The sequence below is a fragment of the Ascaphus truei genome, chromosome 16 (assembly GCF_040206685.1).
Source record: "Ascaphus truei isolate aAscTru1 chromosome 16, aAscTru1.hap1, whole genome shotgun sequence".
Taxonomy (NCBI): Eukaryota; Metazoa; Chordata; class Amphibia; order Anura; family Ascaphidae; genus Ascaphus; species Ascaphus truei.
This window is the reverse complement of record NC_134498.1, coordinates 38933345-38954375: the sequence shown is the minus strand read 5'-3', so window position 1 is coordinate 38954375 and position 21031 is coordinate 38933345. Positions and strand designations below refer to the sequence as shown.

The 21031-nt window shown below is 39.5% G+C and overlaps 1 protein-coding gene across 1 annotated transcript in view; it reads left to right on the top strand.

The window, feature by feature from the left end:
- Nucleotides 1-11608: 11608 nt before the first annotated feature.
- LOC142467233 (uncharacterized) overlaps nucleotides 11609-21031 on the top strand; it is an 85857-nt gene continuing 76434 nt past the window's right edge. Inside the window, exons 1-3 of the mRNA XM_075572665.1 lie at nucleotides 11609-11670; nucleotides 13242-13345; nucleotides 15838-15942. Of these exons, the coding sequence (XP_075428780.1) occupies nucleotides 11609-11670; nucleotides 13242-13345; nucleotides 15838-15942 (271 nt within the window). The remainder of the gene's footprint in view (nucleotides 11671-13241; nucleotides 13346-15837; nucleotides 15943-21031) is intronic.

Here is a 21031-nt window from a genome sequence, read left to right as displayed (position 1 = left end):
AGCGCTATACAAGAACAAACTATTATTATTATTATTAATAGTCTAGTTTCTAAGGAGAGACAACCTAACTTTCATTGTAAAGAAATTCATTTCCGGAAAGAGCTCCTTTATATGCCATTCTAGCGCCTAAGGGGCAGATCTCTCAGATCTTTTTTTTTTTTGAGACACCTTCAAATCTACGGTTGTACATTAGTCATTTAATGGGATCCCATTTATTCTATGAATGCAATTATGCATTTTAATTCATCTAGGCTTGTAGCGATTTTTTGAATTCAGTGACAAAGGTCATATGTTTTAATACATTTCTTTTATTTTACTGAGTCCTTGATATATTTCTCTTTAGGTCCACCACTGTTTCTTCATTAGAAATGTATTGTTACTCTCTTACGACAGTCTCCTTTTTCATCTGTAGTCTCTTGTCCACAATAACTTGAAGTCTTTTTTTGTTACTGATCTGCACTATTTTAATAAGAATTTGTTTGTGAGATTCTGGCTTCTATTTGCCATTTATGATGTAAATTCAACATTTTGTCAGTCTTTTGAAATCTCTATAGTTTCTCCCTCATATTAACCCTATAACACGGTATTGTGGTTGAGCTCATTTATTAGGTCTAGGAGTCTCATTTGTGAATAAATAGCCAATCAGAAGGTGTGTGAGGCTGTGTCCATAGCGAAAACGCCGGCGCGAGCGACATCACACGCGCCAAATGCAAAACACTTGAAGCCAATGCGCATGGCCATAGAGCGCGCGTGCACAAGAGCGCCGGGGCGACCGACACTTCGCGAGACAAACTTGTTTGAATTTGCCACGCAATGGCCGGGTTGCGTGCGCGGTTAAGCCAATGAGGGCAAACCGGTCACATGACGTCATGGGCACACGCCCCCAAACATTGAATGGGAGCTGCTTTTGGTTGCGCCTCTTCCAGCCCCCACAGGCCATGGATCGCCTGGGCTGCCGGCGCGTGTGACATCACAATCTGATTGAGCCATCTGTGCTGAAGCAGGGATATCCTTAAAACCTGACCTGTTGGAGGTCCTTGAGGACTGTAGTTGAGCACTAGTGGCTTAGTGGATGTATGCACAAAAATGATGGTCTATATTTACTTATATTTAATTAAATTGCCGCTTGACAGTGCATAGTAAATGTGGGTCTATGAGAGTTCACTGTTCCTACGGATTCTCTTATCAAACATCAGTGTTGCATCTTACTAATTTATTTATATCACTTATTCAAACGTGGTTCATAAGGTGGCCCTGCTATTTCACACTGAATGCAACCACAAGGCCTCAGGAGGAAAGGTGCAAATTGGTCCTAAACCAGTCATACAAATCATCCGTAAAATAGTTTTGGGATAGATTAGCCAAAATACCATGTCATGATCCAAACATATTTATCATCTAGAGCAGGGGGGCTCAACTCCAGTCCTCAAGTCCCCCCAACAGGTCAGGTTTTCAGGATATCCCAGCTTCAGCACAGGTGGCTCAATCAGAGGCTCAGTCTTTGACAGAGCCTCTGATTGAGCCACCTGTGCTGAAGCTGGGATATCCTGCAAACCTGACCTGTTGGGGGAGGGAGGCTGGAGATGAGCCCCCCTGGTCTATGCTGTATACTTGGAAACAATTGGTTTATTCCCTTTCCTAGTCATCTTCTCAGCACTGTTACTTGAGACAATATAACTACATTGGTGCTGATGAAAGTCATATCAGTTAGCACGTGCGATAAGAAAGATAATGTTACAGGAGCCAGCATTATATTTAAGAAGTTAAGCTGCAGATGAATATGTGTTTTGCAAAGCAAACAGGAAAACGGTGCAAAGGCATTAAACAGCTTCACAGGTGTTTATTTAACATTAATTGTATAATGATGTTTAGAACAATATCATGTGCATTACGGCAATGCCCGCAGAGTGCCTGAACTTCCAAAACAACACGATTCTGGTCTTTCAGGGAAGATAAAGAGAAACAACAGTCAAATGTAATCATGTTTGTTGCATTAAATTACTAAACGAATCCCACGTATACAGAAATCAGTTTTAATTATATCTGTTCTCAACACTAACTGTCTCTCTTCCAGGGAGGATGCAGGTGTTCTTCCACTAGACCCTATGGAAATCCGTATATGAAAACAGCAATAGAAGCATCCATAGATGTACTGGTAGGAAATAATGGTATTTTGGTCTACGCATTGCAGGCAATGAACAACTATACTTATAATAACGCTAAGCGCATTCTGTGCGACCTACATTACTCTAGCCATTAATTATGTTTTTCAAATATTATTTTTTTTTATTGTATATAGATGCAGGGGTGGCCAACTCCAGTCCTCAAGTGCCACCAACTGGTCAGGTTTTCAGGATATCCATGCTTCAGTACAGGTGGCCCAATCAGTGACTTAGCCCTGTGCTGTAGCAGGGGTATCCTGAAAACCTGACTTGTTGGTGGCCCTTCGGAACTGGATTTGGACATCCCTGGTCTAGACAACCTAGTAAATAGGTCATAAGTAAGTATGGACCATCATTTTTGTGCATACATCCACTAGGACAGGAGTGGCTAACTCCAGTTCTGAAGGGCCTCCAACAGGCAAGGTTTTCAGTATATCCCTGCTTCAACACAGATGGCTCAATCAAAGGCTCCTGTGCTGAAGCAGGGACTTCCTGAAAACCTAACCTGTTGGTGACCCTTGAGGATTGGAGTTTGGCCGCCCCTGACACGGAGAAAAAAACCCACTAAGGGGCCTATATGAGGCTTTATGGTGTAAACCTGCCGCAGGAAATCTCTTTTTAAATTGCGACTATGTGCGCCTACAGTATGTGCTAACCTAAATATTTTTAATCTGCCCCTTCCGCATTAAAAAAAAAAATATGATTTTAAATGTTTTAATTTCAGCACATAAAAAATGTATTTAACGCAACCGGAATGTTGCATTGTGTAGGTTTCTAAAATGTGTTATTTTCAAAGTATGGCTATTATAAATAATAATGATTTATATTTACTAACACTAAAAAAAAGTTATTTGAGTTATCAATAAATAAATAAAATACACAATTATGTTTTTAAATAAATTGTATCAATCAGGTTTGCAGCATGATGTCATGAGTCCAAAAATATTTGAACCCAACAAATGATGAGTTTATATGTTTTGAAGTCTTCATACATACACACACTTTTTATGAAGGTTTGTACAGGTTTAGCAGTGAAATTGACGCACAAAAAACCTGAAATATTATATTAAAAAAAATTTAACTCTATTTTTCAAGAACAGGTTTTAAGATAAACATTACTTTGTTGTGGTAAAACTCTTTACAGTGTTCAGCACCGCACCTCACTCCTGACTGATTCAAGGTTATTTATTGAGGTTGGGTTTACTAGGAATAATTAGGGTTCCATTGTATAGTTTCGATCTGCTTGGCCTTGTTACTGTGCAGCTACCTTTCAATTTGCTTTCCTATCTTTATGGATGTATTACATTTCTCGCATTCTAGTCACTAATGGATGGAATGTTTTTCGAGTTTCCTGCAGATAATCGAATTGTGGAACAGCAACTTGAAATCACACAATCAGGTGCCAAGTCTTTGTAATATAAAGGGAGAAAGAACAAGCGCAAAAAAACTGTGAGCTGGAAGGATACCTTATAGTCCAAATATATGGATTTCCTTGATGGGTGCCGCACCGGACAGCAAATGGGTTTGTTCTGGGTCAATTGAGTAGTTTGAGGAAGGAGGTTCCAAATGCGCACAATCTCATCAAAATTGGAAATATATAGAGAAAAGGAAAGAAAAAAACACACAATAGTGTAATACTGTATGTAACAGTTAGAGTAAAGAAAGTAATGCACTCACATTTGACGAAGTTAAGCGGGCATTTCGGTTGTTAAGTATAACCACACTGGTGTTGTAGACTCTCCGTTAGCAGGACATCTCTAATGGTGTATACCTTCTCCAGTGGCAGGACTCGCAGCGTCAATACAGGCTCACTTTTGAAGGTGGTTCTAGAATCACAGGATAATCCCAAAAAAAGGAAAAGGATGCAGGAAAAAAGGAAATTAATCTTTATAGTATCCCCTGGAAGAAGTCTGTTGAGACGAAACGCGTTGGGACGTTACTTATTAACTATACAGACAGCAAGAGACCCTTGGGAGCTATCTTTAGCACTGTTACCTCCTCTAAGCCTTATCCCCTGGTGTATGGCCATCACTGGGGTTTATTGGGAGTTGGGATCCAGTTGTTTCAGTGTAGCTTTTTTTGGCTATCTTGTTGTTCTTCTGTTTTTTATACTATAAAGATTCATTTCCTTTTTTCCTGTGCCCTTTTCCTTTTTTGGGGATTATCCTGTGATTCCAGAACCACCTTCAAAAGTTGGTCACTTTAACAACCACAAGTTCTTTTACCTTCACATAAAATGTGAGTGTTCATTTTGCATTTAGCATTCTACTATTACTCACATATACAGTATTACACTATCTGTTTTCTATTTTGTTCCATTGAGAATATCCTGTTACCGGTGAGCCTACATTGACGCTGCGAGTCCTGCCACTGGAGAAGGTATACACCATTAGAGATGTCCTGCTAACGGAGAGTCTACAACACCAGTGTGGTTATACTTAACAACCGAAATGCCCGCTTAACTTCGTCAAATGTGAGTGCATTACTTTCTCTACTCTAACTGTTATATACAGTATTACACTATTGTGTGTTTTTTTCTTTCCTTTTCTCTATATATTTCCCATTTTGATGAGATTGTGCGCATTTGGAACCTCCTTCGCCAAGTCTTTGTAGTCTGGATTTATGTTTCAAAAAGTAAAACAGTTTCATATAGATATTAAGCTGGCAATACGTCGCATTTTAAGCCTCGCAAAAAGTTATTACGTTTATTACATGTGTATACTGTACAATGATCCCTTTAGGCAATGAATAACAAGCCAACAGAACACAAAAAGATGCCGACATTAAAAAATTAAACCCTAGCCCCATTTTGGGCGGTTAATCACTATACAGATTAGTACTGTTGCGATTTAATGAAAGAAAGAAAAACTGCTTGTTACACCAGCCTATTAAGCAATAATGAAACAGTTCTCATTGTTATTACATAATGATATATATATATATATATATATATATATATATATATATATATATATATATATATATCAGAATAAATGAGTTCTTCAGTATTCGGTGATACCTTTTTTATTGGACTAACAATTTATGTCATAGGACAAGCTTTCGAGAGTTATCCTCTCTTCTTCAGGTCAAGCAATACAGATATACAAAGGGTTCAATGGCTAAAACAGCGTGGAGAGAGGAAAAAAACAAACAAAAAAAAAAACAATAGATATTTACTGTAGATATAGTAGGGTGTGAAGTGTTTGAAGCCAGGGGACAGTGTCAAAGAAAGGTGGGGAGGGGGAGGGATACTTTGGGGGAGAGAAAGTGTGGATAAGAATAGGGGCAAGCAGGATAATTACAAGCAATTTTGATAGGGTGTGAGAAAACCCATGTCCGCATTAAGTCCTTTGGTTTTGGTGTCAAAGAATCTTATCATTCTGAGTTCAAATGTTTTCCGTTCTTGGGTGCTCTTAAACATTCCATTGAGGATTTTGATTTTTAGATCATTTATGGAATGATCTGGTTGTGAGAAGTGATGTCCCACAGTTGAGCAGTATCTTCCTTCTTCGTGATGGAGTATAGAGTGTCTGTGCATATTCATTCTTCCTTGTAGTTTTTGGCTGGTTTCCCCAATGTAGCAACCTTGGTCACATTTGTTGTACTGAATCATATACAGTACACTAAATTCCTGGATGTGCAGCTGTATGATCCTTTAACATTGAATGTTCTATGGTTGTGACTGGCTGTGGGATCCTGGCAAATATGTTTGCAGAGTTTGCAGTGTTTGTTGCTGCACGGTATTGTGCCATTATCCATGTCTTTAAAATCATTGTGAAGTTTTCTGCTGACTAATTTCTGTTTGAGGTTTGGTGGTTGCCGGAATGCAAGAATGGGAGGTTTGGGAAAGATTTCTTTTAATTTTGCATCCTCTGTCAGCATGGGTTGCAGATCTTTGATTATTTTTCGTATACCGTCTAGGGTAGGGTTGTATGTGGTCACTAGTGGTATGCGTGTGGTAGGTTCTTTCTGTCTGTATTGTAGCAGGTGTTCTCGTGGGGCTTTTATTGCAGATGTAATAGTTTTGGCAATGGTCTTTGGTTTGTATCCCTTCTGTCTGAACGATTCAGTCAGGGTTGTGAGATGCCTATTTCTGTCTTCAGTGTCAGAGCATATGCGGTGGTATCTTATAGCCTGGCTGTGTATGATACCTTGTTTGGTATGAGTGGGATGGAAGCTGGAGTTGTGGAGGTAACTGCATCTGTCAGTAGGTTTCTTGTATACAGATGTGTTTAGTTTGCCATCTTTCAGTGTTACTGTAGTATCTACAAAGTTTACTAGGTTTGCCGAATAATCCATTTTGAGTTTAATTGATGGATGGAATGAGTTCAGGGCCTCGTGGAATTGTTTTAGGTTTTTTTCACCCTCTGTCCATATTATAAACAGGTCATCAATGTATCTGTAGTATTTGTAGGGTTTGTGGAGGCATGTAGTTAGGAATCTTTGTTCAAGATTTGCCATGAAAATATTGGCATATTGCAGTGCCATCTTGGTACCCATGGCAGTCCCCATTAGTTGTAGGTACATTTCCTTGTTGAAGCTGAAGTAGTTGTGTGTGAGGATGTATTCTATCAGTTTGGTAATTACATCAGCGCTGTATTTCTGATCCAGGGGAGATGTTGTAAGGAAATGCAGGCATGCCTCAATACCATCCTTGTGTACCATCTACAGTAAATATCTGTTGTTTTTTTTTTTCCCTCTCTCCACACTGTTTTAGCCATTGAACCCTTTGTATATCAGTATTGCTTGACCTGAAGAAGAGAGGATATCTCTCAAAAGCTTGTCCTATGACATAAATTGTTAGTCCAATAAAAAAGGTATCACCAAATACTGAAGAACTCATTTATTCTGCACTATCGCAACTGGACTAACACGGCTATTTTCTGCTATATATATATATATATATATATATATATATATATATATATATATATATATATATATATATATATATATATATATATATATATATATATATATATATATATATATATATATATATATATATATATATATATATATATATATATATATATATATATATATATACATACACACACACACACAGACGGACAAGTGTATTACATAATGTTCCTCTAATACTATGTCCTACTATAAGTTAAAGTGATAAAAGTCGTGTTGATTTTCAGAGTTGGAGATTTTGTGAGAGGTGAAACAGTGACATCTAGTGGCTAACACAATAAAATGGAGAAATATCCAGTCTCTTAAAGCTAGTTCCATAAACAGAAACACTTTAGGAAAAGCCATTAACCAACCTCACACTGAGGAGACCCAAAAGGTTGAAACGACTGTCTCTGAGTAGGTTTACTGTCCCTGCACTCCTTTAACCCAGGCTGTGCTGAAAAGTTATGTAATACGGCAGGCATAAGCTTATAGGGCTCCGTGTTAAAATGGATAAGAAGTCGAGAGTGACACACTGTGCTCATTTGCATTTCATTACCCAGAATCAATGGCTGCAGTAGAAGCATTGTATGCTAAGAGATAATGGGGAAAGACAGGGTGTCAGATCTGAGACAAACAAATGTACCCACAAGTGGTATTTTTAGTTTTTAGGAAAGGAGGAGTACGAATAATAATCTGACTTCCATGTATTACTTAACATTTCTCTTCTTTTCGATTGTTGTAATAACAATTCCCTTTCTTTCTGTAATCTATGAAAAAAAATAACGCAATAAAATGTTTGAGAAGAAAATGGATAACTAGCGCAATTACATTTTGTGGAATTTTGTACATCAGCAAAACGGGCAAAGGATCCAAAGGGGGGAATATAACATACATCTTTACTGAAAGCAGCATTTTAAAGAAAATGTAAATGACTTATTGGTCGCAGCAGTGCGGCACATTTGAAATCTGCCATTAGTGCTGTGTAATATCTGATCATTTTGATTGAATCTGATAACCTAGTTATTTTGATTCAAATAATCTTATTTACCTGTTAAGAAATCCTCTTTGCTGTGATGAAGATTCTGTTTCTTAAACTTTAATCCCAAATGTGTTTGTTTTTGTAGTCATTTATAGTTACATAGTTACATAGTTACATAGTTGTATAGATGAGTTTCCGTAGCTCTACATCAGGGGTGTGCAAACTGGGGTGCGGGAGAGTTTTTTGGTTGGCGCGGCGGTTGCAGTGCCCCCCCCCCCCCCTTTCTCCATAAGGCCTTTAAATTAAATGCCGGGGGGCGGCGCAACGCCTCTGCAACTTAACTTACTGGGATTCAGTCGGCTTCGGCGACGTGGCACCATAACAATACGGCATAAAATGACGCAACGAGGTCACGTGCTGTGATGTCACATGACCAGCGGTATCATTTGACACTACAGAGCTGGTAAGGGGAGCGTGAGCAGGTGGGGGCGGCGGCAGGGGGCATAAGGCAAGAAGTCTGCGCACCCCTGCTCTAAATAATGTTATTATGTCACACGAAAATAATAAAGGTGCTCGCAATGCAGTGGGCAGGACACATGTAACCAAAACATACAGGGGTAGATCCACAGAGCTCGGTTAATGACTTCAGTTAACGTATCGTTAAGTGCTAACAGGGATCTTCAGAGCTCATTAACGATGCGCTAAGTGCTGTTCGCAGGTGTAACGAGCCCTTGCGTTGCTATAACCGACGTTAGTGCTAATGATATGCATAATAGGTGTTCCCTCTAGCAGCGCATATCCACAGAGCTCCGCTATAGTCCCTGCAGGGATTTAACGAGACGTTAATTAGGTCAGCGCTAAAGATCGCGTTACTCACATCCAGACCCAGAAATAGGTCTGTTACAGGCTCTGGATAAGTGTAAGACCACAGGTAGGTATGATTTAAAGGAGTAGGCCAAGCGACATGTTTTTTTTTTTTTTCCAAAATAGGATTGAAGCAGGGTGTCTCTAAAGCTGAACCCCGTTGATCTCAACTTCAGGGACCCCCTGCTTCCCGAGATACTTACATCCAGCAGGTGCCGGTATCCCTCTGCTTTTTAAATGCCAAGGTCACACGGGCTCATAGAAAGACACAAGGGAGGACGTCGCGGCTTCCTATTGGCCCGTGAGACATTTAAGTTGCCATTTCGATAACCTCAACTAGCCGGAGCTAATAATGACACCCCCTACGGAGGTGAGTATCACAGGAAGCAGGGGGTCCCCTGAGCTGAAATCAACGCAGTTCAGCTCAGGAGATTCCTATTGTTCTTTACAGGTGTCTTTTCTCTCGTTCCTTCTCTCGTGTTACTTTCATTACACACCTATTCAGGGTCTGAATGGAACCGCCCCTTTTGGGTAAGACAGGCTTCAAGCAGGGTTATTTGAAGCTAGCGCAAAGTTAACATCACATGTCGTTAAGCCTGTGCTAATGAGATCACTAATGACCGTTGTTCTTACATATATTTAGCTTGGTGGTTACCCATTAAACTCAGGGAAGCTAACGGACGTTACCTATTTAAGTAATGTCAAGTTAGTAACCCAGATTTAAGAGACCTCTGCGTATCAACCCCACAGTATGCAAAATTACAGAATGCAGGTGTTTCACACCAGGGATATCTAGGTATATATATATATATATATATATATATATATATATATATATATATATATATATATATATACCTAGATATCCCTGGTGTGAAACACCTGCATTCTGTAATATATATATATATATATATACTATACTATACAAGGTGGAGAAAAATAATATAAACAATACACAAACATATAAATATAAAAATAACAGATGAAAAGTCCAGAAAAAATATATAATATAAAAAATATACAAATCCTAAAAAATGCTCCAATTGCTATCCAAAAGAGTCTCTGCAGCCCGATTGAAGGGAACACCACTTCCTTGAAGATATCTATAAAAACACAGAAAAAACAGGCGCACTCATAGCGTAAAAGGTATAACAATATATTTATGGAGTCAAGGATTTAAAAATGCACACTCACAAACATAGCTTAATAAAAAGCATTTTTGAGTAAAACTCAACCAGCCAGACGCAGGAACCCGGTAGCGGATGACTTTAGTGTAGTGTCCGGTGTAGATACACTGCAGCAGCCTCTATGAACACCTCCGGAGCCCGGGGAACACGAGGGACGCCGCCTTCCTCTCAATCCTGCGTCACACAGTGAGTACTCAGCTCAAGATACCGCGAGAACTCAGTGACGTCAGTGGATTCGACCGGAAAAAGTTCCCATGTATGCAACGAGTGGACAGCTGAGAGTAATACTTCCAAAGACGCAATAAATTGCTGTAGCAAGCCAGTGAGTGGAAATATAATAAAACTGGGCAGTACACCTCCACACAACACTCTCTACGCGTTTCGTCTCAAAGAGACTTCATCAGGAGTTAAAAGCATAGATAGGGGACATAGTTTTATAGTAAGATGAACCAATCAGGGCAAAGAAGACTACTAATTGCTAATCAGGTACACAGGGTCAATGTAAGGATAATATTAACCCCTATATGTTCCAGAACACATATGGGCAAAGTGGACCAACAATACTAGAGAAAGTGACCAAATAAACAGATACATGTGATAACATACAATTGAACAAATTAAATTAAAATACATTTAAATACTACAACAAAATATAATATAACATCATACAACATAATATTGCATCATCGGCAAAATCATATAATAATATAATAAACAGATGTTAGTAGAGAGATAACATTGATCTTAGTGATTTAAATAAATGGGTCTCTACTAAATAATACATGTACAGAGATAATGATACAGAGATTCAGAGAGGCCAAAGTACAAAAGACAACAGAGTGGTGAGGGAGGGGGTTGGGAAGTGCAAGGGAGAGGGAGGGGGGAGCGGGCGGGGGGAGATATATATCTAGGTATATATATATATATATATCTCATACATCAAATGTGCGCTTCTTTTTTGATCTTTAAAAATACCTTGAAGGAAATGGCTAGTCTGAGTTTATTACAGGTGGGCGATGCTCTCACATTGCCAGCTGCACAGTACCACCTGAGAATTCCAAAGTTTCCATGGTATCAATGTATACATATGAAACAGCTCTGATAATGCCACTATTATTTGTACGGCGTGTTCAGATTGAGAGTGACAATGTGGTAAGTGTATGTAGTTTGGTTTCCAACCGGTGTATAGACACAAAACGTGCTTCAAAGCATCTTTGGGGGACGTATATCTATACTGTAGGCCTGATAATTCAATATCCCTCTTAAACAAGCTCTCTGAAATGCTCTCAACTTACACTATTCTCTCTGTTTTGACTGTATGCCAAATGTAGAAAATGACTTAATCAAGTTTCCGAAATTAAACTCATCAAAGCGTTTCCCTGGTGTTGAAGGATTCTCACTTGTTTGACTTAAAGCTCACTGATTTTTAGCATCCGTTGTTTAATAGATTTTAATAGCGTCTCACTTATAGAAGACGGCATTTTATACATTTGGGTTACAGAATCCTGTAAATGTCATTGATCTTGGAAGTTGAAATCTCTGCTACATTTGAAGATCTTTTAGACAATGAGATGTAAGTAACCTTACAAACATTTATTTGTAGGAAAAAGGGAGATTCATCTAGAACAGTGTTTCCCAACTCCAGTCCTCAGGGAACCCCAACAAGTTAAGGATATCCCTGCTCCAGCACAGATGGGTCAATCAGTGGCTCAGTCACGTGGGCTGGAGCAGGGATATCCTTAAGACCTGACCTGTTGGGGTTCCCTGAGGACTGGAGTTGGTAAACACTGATCTAAAAGAAGCATAAATGTACAGAATACACACGCATCCTAAATTCTCCCTTTGTTCCATAGTGTGCAGTTACATGTGTAGTAAGTTCCATTCGCACACTGAATCCAACAAAAACAAGTGCAAGATGAACCCAATATAATCAGCTGGTCATTTGGGGACTCTCAGTAAGAGGAGTGAGGAGTTACTTCATGTGCATATTATAATATGATGTATCAAAGAGAAGTCATCAATCTTTGCGCACGTTTGGAAATGTGGCAAACTTTGGACATTTGCGGCTTGCAAAAGACATGAGAATTTTCAATGTTCAAAAGTTATCCAAAGTGGTCTTCCCAAAAGAATTATATTATTATTATTATTAGTTGCCAAATTTTCAGCTATATTTCTGGGTTTCATTCGCTTGGCAGAATTTGCGAAAGTGGCCAATATTTGGCGGATCCAAATTCAACCCAAGAATTCGGCCATCTCTAGTTATACAAGGGGTTCGGGGAGGAGTGAGACAGAGCAGTATTTTAATGAGATGTATCAAAAGTTGCGCCTATATCTATGTAAAATAAAACCGCCGGGTTGAGGTGGGGTTAGCTCCCGCCCCTTAAGAGATTTGCTTCCAATGTCAGAACAAGAAAAGTTAAAAAGATTTGTACATAGGTTTCTGTATGTCGCTGATGTAAATTGACACAAAAGCAAATATTTGCCCCCAAATCCCCGTTTTAGAGTAAATTGCACCATTTTGATACATATCCACCCAAAGTATGCTTTTTATTTATTGCACAAAGTTTACAGATAAGTCTGCAAAACGTTACTCCTTTGCAGGAATTCCTTCACATAAAATATGTCAAAAATCACTGGAACATTCCCAAAGTCAATTTGATCAATGTTACACATCTCTGTGGCCAAAGGTGACAAATACTGTGATGCTTTGGCACTAAAATCCTTATTTCCCGTGGCATAAACTCTTCAGGGGGTGGGGTAGCCTCAGCAATCCTCTGCTTTGCGTTCTTGGTATTGTCACAGTCCCTTTGTGCATATTCGAAAGCCAGGGTGCTCCCCTCGTCCTCAAGCCCAGACAGGTCAGGTTTTCAGGATATCCCTGCTTCAGCACAGGTGGTTCAGTCAAAGACTGAGCCACCTGTGCTGAAGCAGGGATATCCTGAAAACCTGGCCTGTTAGGGGCCCTTGAGCACTGGGGGATGCCCACCCCTGCTATACAGTATATCCTTTAAAACAACAACAGTACCGTTCATTAATCTTTATCTTCAGGGGACTGAAAGGATGATGTCACAATACCATGGTTGGGTGATGGTGACAGTGGTGCAGCTGAGCAGCTCAAACTAAAGACACGCTTTTCAAATGCAGAAATAAGCCCGTTTTCTGCATGAATTTACTTCCGCCTTGCCTGCTTGCTGTGCTCTTTTGCACGGAAGCATTCGATGGATCTGCAAAAGGCAAACCTTCAAACGGTAAGAAAATCGTAACTCTCTTAAGCCAAAATAATTTGGATGTATATCACGTAACTGGTTGTAATAAATCTTGCTTTGTTGCGTTTACACTTATTTAAACAAGTTAAGTTCTTTAGCACAGAGGTTATTAGTGCAAATCAGCATGATTGTTGCTGCTGGATTAAGTCGATCAGATTTTGGGGTTATAGATTTCTGTCACTAAAACTCATTAGGCTTCATCCAGGGTGCAACCGAAAACCCGCTGGCACGCGAGCGCCGTGACGTCAGGTGCTCAGGTTGCCCGGGCGATTCCTGGCCAACTAGTTGCGTGTGTGGGGAGGGGAGGGGGGGAGTCGGGGGCGCGGCCATGATGTCACGGAGCTGGTTCGCCCTCATCGGGCAAAACGCTCATGTGACATGCCAGCGAGTGGCAGAATCAAATTGATTTGTCTCGCCAAGCAGCTGAGCGCCGTACGCTCCCGGGCACGCGCTCGCTGGTCAAACACATTGTCACAATGTGTTTGATCGCGCTGAATACTTTGGATGTGCTAAAAAAATAGTTTAGAATAAATAAAGTACTACTTGAAGCTCTGCTGGAGTGCTATTTTGCTCAAAACTTATTGCATATTTTTTATGCATCCATTTATTTACTAATTACATATGCATTGGGAAATGCAACATTTCAATGTTCTTTAGTATTGGTAATATAGAATAATCTCTATGGTTCAGGATTGGCTGCACTGCTCTACATATATCAAATGTAACCCCCAAGCGTACAGTATATATAACTTTGCGTGTTTTGAATCCTCTGGTATTGTACAATTGTTTTTCAATTGCGGCATTTCACTTTAGTGTAATTCCAAAAAGCCAATTTTACATCAATATTTCTCTTTGAATATGTTTCTTACATAAAATGTAGTTCACTGGAAAGCCATTCAAGTTGACATTAATGTCTAACCCTGTTCACCTAATGTACCTATGAATATATTTGTAACCATGTACAGTATCTGTCATCATAATTCGGTGCCCAGGACATAGTTGAAAACGAGCGGTAACTCTCAATGTATTACTTCCTGGTAAAACATTTAAAAATAAATACATCTAATTCTGTTGTGCTGTTCTGTATTGGTTAGTGGGATAGAATGCGTGCCGTTTGGAAAACTCAGAGAGTTTTTGGTTGAAGGTTTGACACAAACAAATAATTATGCAGTATAAGTGTTTATCGGGGTTACAGTGTTGTTTTGCTCATTTTTACTGGATTTCTTTTATTTCATCCAAATGCATCGTGATTTTAGGAGCTAAATGATTAAAGATGTCTCACTGTGATGTTTCAAAAAGATAACTTCCGTGTTACTATCAGATAACTCTTTTAAGATGCTCCAGCAGCGGTACCGAACATTCTCAAAGTATGTTGTACAATAATTCCTCTCCGTTATGTACAAGAGGCTGTGGCCAAATATGACACTTTCCACTTATGTGGTGCCATTGTCCTGTAATTTTGAATTTATGGCAGGCCCTCCCTAACTTAGCAGAAGATGTCCTGGAACAGGGGTGGCCAACTCCAGTGCTCAAGGGCCACAAACAGGTTAGGTTTTAAGGATATCATTGCCTCTCAGCGCAGGTGGCTCAGTCAACGTCTGATTGAGTCATCTGTGCTGAAGCAGGGATATCCTTAAAATGTGACCTGTTGGAGGCCCCTTAAGACTGGAGGTGGCCACCCCTGTCCCAGAAGAAAGAAAGATACAGAGTGCAATATATCCTAGATACGGATTTCCCTCTGAGTCCCTGGTCAGCGCTCCTGTAAACCTCTTCAAGTTCTGGATAGAAGGGCGAATAAACTAGTATCCCAGATATGCACAGCAGTACAGTGTGAGGTGCTACTGGCCTGGAAGAAACCTAACAGTCCGTCTTTAGAACAGGTTAAGATGAGAATCTGGAGGGTATCAAGCTCAGATACATTTAACATGTTTTCCAGGGCATGGGATCCATGGATATCCGCTGCCTCAGCCATAACAATTTTCCTAGTGTCATATTTCAGGTGTTTATTAGCTGGCTCCATATGGATAGATACCTTCATATAAGGGTAGCAATATTGATTAGTTAGTATATGCCTTTCGATCGCTGATCTGTGACAATTTGAACTAATCAGACCCCGTACCAATATATCAAAATCTCAAAGTGTGTATAACTACATGTGAACGGTGTGATCGGCACTGATACCTGTTGTGTACATATATAATACTATAAAACTAAAAATGTTTGTTCTCCACACCTTCCCCACATTCTTTTGTTCTGTACCCACGCCAATGTTTCAAAAATACGATAAAAAATAAGAATGTTAAAAAAAAAAAAGAACTTCCCGTTAAAAAGAGAATCCAAAAAATGTAGCTGACAGGTATAGGTAATTGTACATACATTGAATACATAATTATTGTTGAGTAAAGTTTCTATTTCTAAAATGATGAGTCATACAAATTAATAGTACTAAATATTATTATTCTATCTGTTTTCAGACGCTGCAGTAGGAAAAGGAGTAAACAGCAGTTCGCCGCCTGAAATTTTAGTTATTAATAGTTCAGCTACAACAATACTAATAAGTGTGCATAAAGATAAGGAAAGTACGTTTCAAACCATTTATCCATATTTTTGTATGTTATATTATACATTAACTAGCTAGGAGATCTGAAAGGTTATTAATGAAACATTACTCTTTGTTTTCACCTTTCCCGGTAGTGCCTTGCAGTCTCTTGTCACCTTCCCCACCTTACTCTCTCCTCCATCATGCTCTGCACCTCTTTGCACTCTATCCTCCCCTCTCTTTCCACTCCCTGTCTTACAGTGTCTGCTCCTCTATGTGCACACTGCGCTCCCTCCTCTCCTACATATCTCATCCTCTCCTTGCTGTCTCTCTGTTTCCTCCTCCTCTCTCTTTGCACTCTGTGTCTTACAGTGTCTGATCCTCTACGTGCACACTACACTCCCTCCTCTCCTACTTATCTCACTTTCTCCTTGATGTCTCTCTGTTTCCTCCTCCCCTCTCTTTGCAATCCCTCCTGCCCAATGTGCACACTACTCTATATTCCATCCTCCTTGTAATGCCTCTGTCTCCTCCTCTGCTTGCTGTCTCTCCTCTCCTCACTCCTCCACCATGCCTTGCACCTATTTGCACTCTCTAATCCCATCTTTGTACTCCCTGCCTTAGTGTGTCTGCTCCTTTCTGTGCAGACTACACTCCCTCCTCTTCTACTCACCTGTCTCCTCCTCTCTTTGCTGTCTTTCTGTTTCCTCCTCCTACTGACCTTGCTGTCTCTCCTCCCTTCTCTTTCCACTCCCTCCTGCCCCAGGAGCTCAGACATCCTGAGACATCCACAGATAATGGCATGCAGATAAAATAGCAACAGTCCGCACTCCAGAGATATTGAAACACATGTGAAGTTTTAATGTAGTATCAACGTTTCGGCCCTTCCTTGGACCTTTGTCAAGATCTAAGACAAAGGTCCAAGGAAGGAACAAAAACATTGATCCTACTTTAAACCTTCACATGTTTTGTTTGTTTTTTTAACATACTTTATTAGATTTTTAGAAACATAAAACTGGAAGGGATACAGAAAGTAGAAAGGAGGAAGGGGAGGGGGGGAGTACCACATTGTTAACAAACGTATCGTAAAATTTTCCAATCAGTAACAGCAACAACACCAACAACACATCACAATCAATTGTCTGAAAAGGAATATACCTCTTTCCAGATTCACCAATGAATACGCGGGCTCACATATCTTATACAATTTTCTTGTATTATGCCTTATATAGGCTGCTAATCTTTCCATTGATTGGACCTCATTTACTCTTATAATAATCTCTCTCCTCGAGGGGGGTTGAGTCTTTTTCCAGGCCCCTGCGATTGCGCGCCTTGCAGCGGTGAGAATGTGTGATAAGAGTTTACTTGTACTTTGGTTTAAAATTTCCAAGGGTTTCCCCAGGACTATTGTAAGTGGGTCTAGGGGGATCCTCATCCCAATAGTCTCCCGAATCAAATTCTGCACTATTACCCAAAATCTCTGTATCTTTGGACAGAACCACCAGATATAGGCCATATTGCCTATACCACCACAGCCTCTCCAACAAAGATTTGTAGCCCCTGGATAAATCTGACTCAACCGCTGGGGTGTCAGGTACCATCTAAGAATCACTTTATAAATATGCTCTTTTGAAATTGTGCAAATAGACGTTTTCATGGCATTGTCCCATATATCTTCCCAGGCTTCCCATGAGAGCTCTATCTAGAAATCCTGAGCCCATTGATCCATACAACGGTGGGCGTAGGAGGTGTTAATTTCCAGAGAAATAAGGACTTGATATAAAGTTGAGCTGAGTCCCCTTTGTTAATTTCCATTTCTACATACAGTAGTTCATCAAATACAGAGCTATCTGGATAAGACCCTCCTGGAAACAGCTACCTAACAGTGGCAAACTTGAAGAAATCTGAACACCTCAGAGCCCGTGAAAAAATATTTTTGACAAAAATTCCCCGAAACCATCCCGGACCGAAATCAGGGTTATTGAAAAGGGGGGTGCATCTCGAGGGGGCTGATACTATCTGATATTGAGATTAAGCCCTTTGCCAAATCTTGAGGGAGAATCTTATTACTGCCGAATCATAAAGATCTGGGCTAGAGTGTTTTATTGATTTGTTGTTCCATAGAAGAGCCGGTAGTGCCGCTGAGCTACTAAATATATTTTCTAAATCTACCCACCTATATTGTTTTTTCAGGGAATGCCAATAAATAATCAGTTTCAAATGAGAGGCTAAATAATATTTCTTTATATCTGGAACCGCTAGTCCTCCTCTTTCTCTAGGTGCGAGCATGACTGATCTCATAACTCTTGGCCTTTTGTTACCCCATATAAACTGCATAATCTTGTTCTGTAAATCCCTTATATATTTTATCGGAATAGCGACTGGATGTGTCTGAAAATAATACAGTAATTTTGGGAGACCGTTCATCTTAACTGATGTAATACAGCCCATAGCCCACAGCCCAAGATATTTGGTGGCCATTCCATAATAAAAGATCTTGTTTGATTCTTTTAAAAAGCGCTGGGTAGTTATATTTATAAAAGGATTGATAATTTTTTTGTGAGAAAAATCCCTAGGTATTTCTGTCTTGCTTTATTCCAATGATAATTGAATTAAGTTTAATTAATTTTACTTCAGTATCTGATAGAGGAATTAATTTTGTAACCTGAAAGGGAGCCAAACTCAGAGATCGCTTCTTGTAGATTGGGAAGAGAAGCCAGGGGGTTGGAAACTGTCAGAATAATATCATCAGCAAACCAAGATAATTTAACATTTTTCGCTCCGATTCTAATACCCTGTATATCAGGGGTTTTCCTAATTCTAGTTGCAAGAGCCTCAATCGTTAATGCAAAAAGTAAAGGAGATAACGGGCAGCCCCGCCTAGTACCATTCCTAATTTTAATTTTATTTAACACCCCTCCATTTTTTTTAAAAGCCATTGGCGAGTCATATAGGGCCTGAACCCGGTTCAGAAATGGACTGGAGAATCCGAACCCTTGCATAGTTCCATCCAGAAAATCCCATTTGATTCTGTCTAAGGCTTTTTCAGCATCTAAACTCAGTAACATCGCTTTGGGTCTAGAGAAGTGCATATAATCTATAATATTAATAATCTTACGCGTATTATCTGAGGCTTGACGCTTACTTACAAAACCTACCTGATCATTATGTATTAGGCGGGGAAGAATTGGATTTAATCTATTCGCCAGTATTTTGCTATACATTTTTAAATCTGTATTAAGAAGTGAAATTGGCCTATAACTTGTGCAACTCATTGAATCTTAACCTTCTTTAGGTATCACTACCAAATTTGCTTTAGACATTTGCATAGGAATCTGAGTACCCTTTAAAAAACTATTGGACATATCAAGGAGATATGGAGCTACAGTAGAATTCCAAAATATTTTTTATAATATAAATTTGAGAATCCGTCCGGACCAGGAGCTTTTGAGGGTTTCAAACCTTTAATAACATCTCTTAATGCTATAATATTTATTTTAACATTGAGACCCTCCAGCTCTTCCATAGACAACTTGGGAAACTCACAAGCCTGTAAATAGCTATCTATTTGGTCCATAGATGCTCTATTAAAATAAGGGTCTGATGAATCCAAATTATACAAATTATTATAGTATTTAGAAAACTCCTCAGCAATTTGGAAAGGGTTATGTGTAACTTCCTCATTACCCCGTCTTATCACTGAAACTTGCGTTTTAGATTTAACCCCTCTAAACTTATTTGTGAGCAACTTATCTGCTTTATTTCCTTTATCATAGTAGGTCTGACGAGTCCATTTTAGTCATGCAACAAAAGAAGGGCGATAACAAAAATCTCCCCAAGTACCCTATTTCGTGCACACGGTGTACTAGCATATAATAGTGGGGCTTAATAGTCCGTAGTATATCCGACAATCATTGGGCATAAATACCATGTAGCAGCTGCTCCCATCACTGTGGAAGGACAGACACTACTAACTATGTAGTTCCTCTCTGGCTTGGCGTAGAAGTTCATACATTTTCCTGCATGGGCGTTTTTTATGTTCCTGTTCTAACTCAATTATTTTTGCCAATAACTTTCCCTGATTAAGGTTTTTAACTCTTTTCCTATATGAAGCTATTGAAATAAATTGACCTCTAATAGAGGCTTTGTGGGGTCCGAGAGAGTGGTCGGGGTTTCAACTGAACCTTTATTTAACTTAAAATAATCTACCAATAAATTCCCTATCACCTCCTCAATTCCAGTCTGATTCAGAAGCGAATCATTTGGACACCGTTGAAAAACCTTGGGTCTAATAAAAGGGGGTTTCAGGACCAACTCCAGTTGGGCATAGTCCAACAATGTTATAGGGCCTATATTTGTCTGGGCGACTCGGTCCAAAAGATTCGGAGACAAATATATAGTCGATTCTTGTATAAATATCGTCGGGGGGAGAATAAAATGTGTACTCTCTTTGGTTTTTATTCTTAGTGCGCCAAGCATCTTCTAGAATAAATTCTTTTGTGGGTTTCCTAAACCTTCTTGATTTGTTGAGTACATCATTCGCTAATTTTTGATTTAGGTGACGAGGACTTGTCCAGATTGGGATTCAGGGTCATATTAAAATCTTCACCTAGTATTCCATCCCCTGGGGGGGTGGGGGGGTCCCGAATTTCCTCAATAATTCATTTTAAAAAAATTGATCTGTTAATCTTTCGGGGCATTTATATTCACTGGGGTTAACTTAATCCCACACAAAAAAAGGGGGGGAGGAGGAAAATTAGGGAAACAAAAATAACAGCAACGAGTATATGGGAGGGATGGACCTACTATCCGTCTTAAAACCTTTTAACTATTGGTGATTGGTGCCTCTCTGGACCAAAATAAAGGGCTAAAGAAGCCAAAATAGGGGGGGGGGCACAAGCCTCAAGGACATCGGGGCACCCCAAACTCCTGATTCCTCCAAACCTTTTAACCTCTAAACTCCTACCCCTTTTATAAACAGAATTTAGGAAGCAAGAAAATACATTTGGTTCAAATAACAGCCTAAACCTCTTACATTAAATATTTCCTCTCTTCCTATAGGGTTCACAACCTGTGACAATAATACGTGGGAATACAGTTTAGGACCTTAGAAAACTGTGTAAAATCAA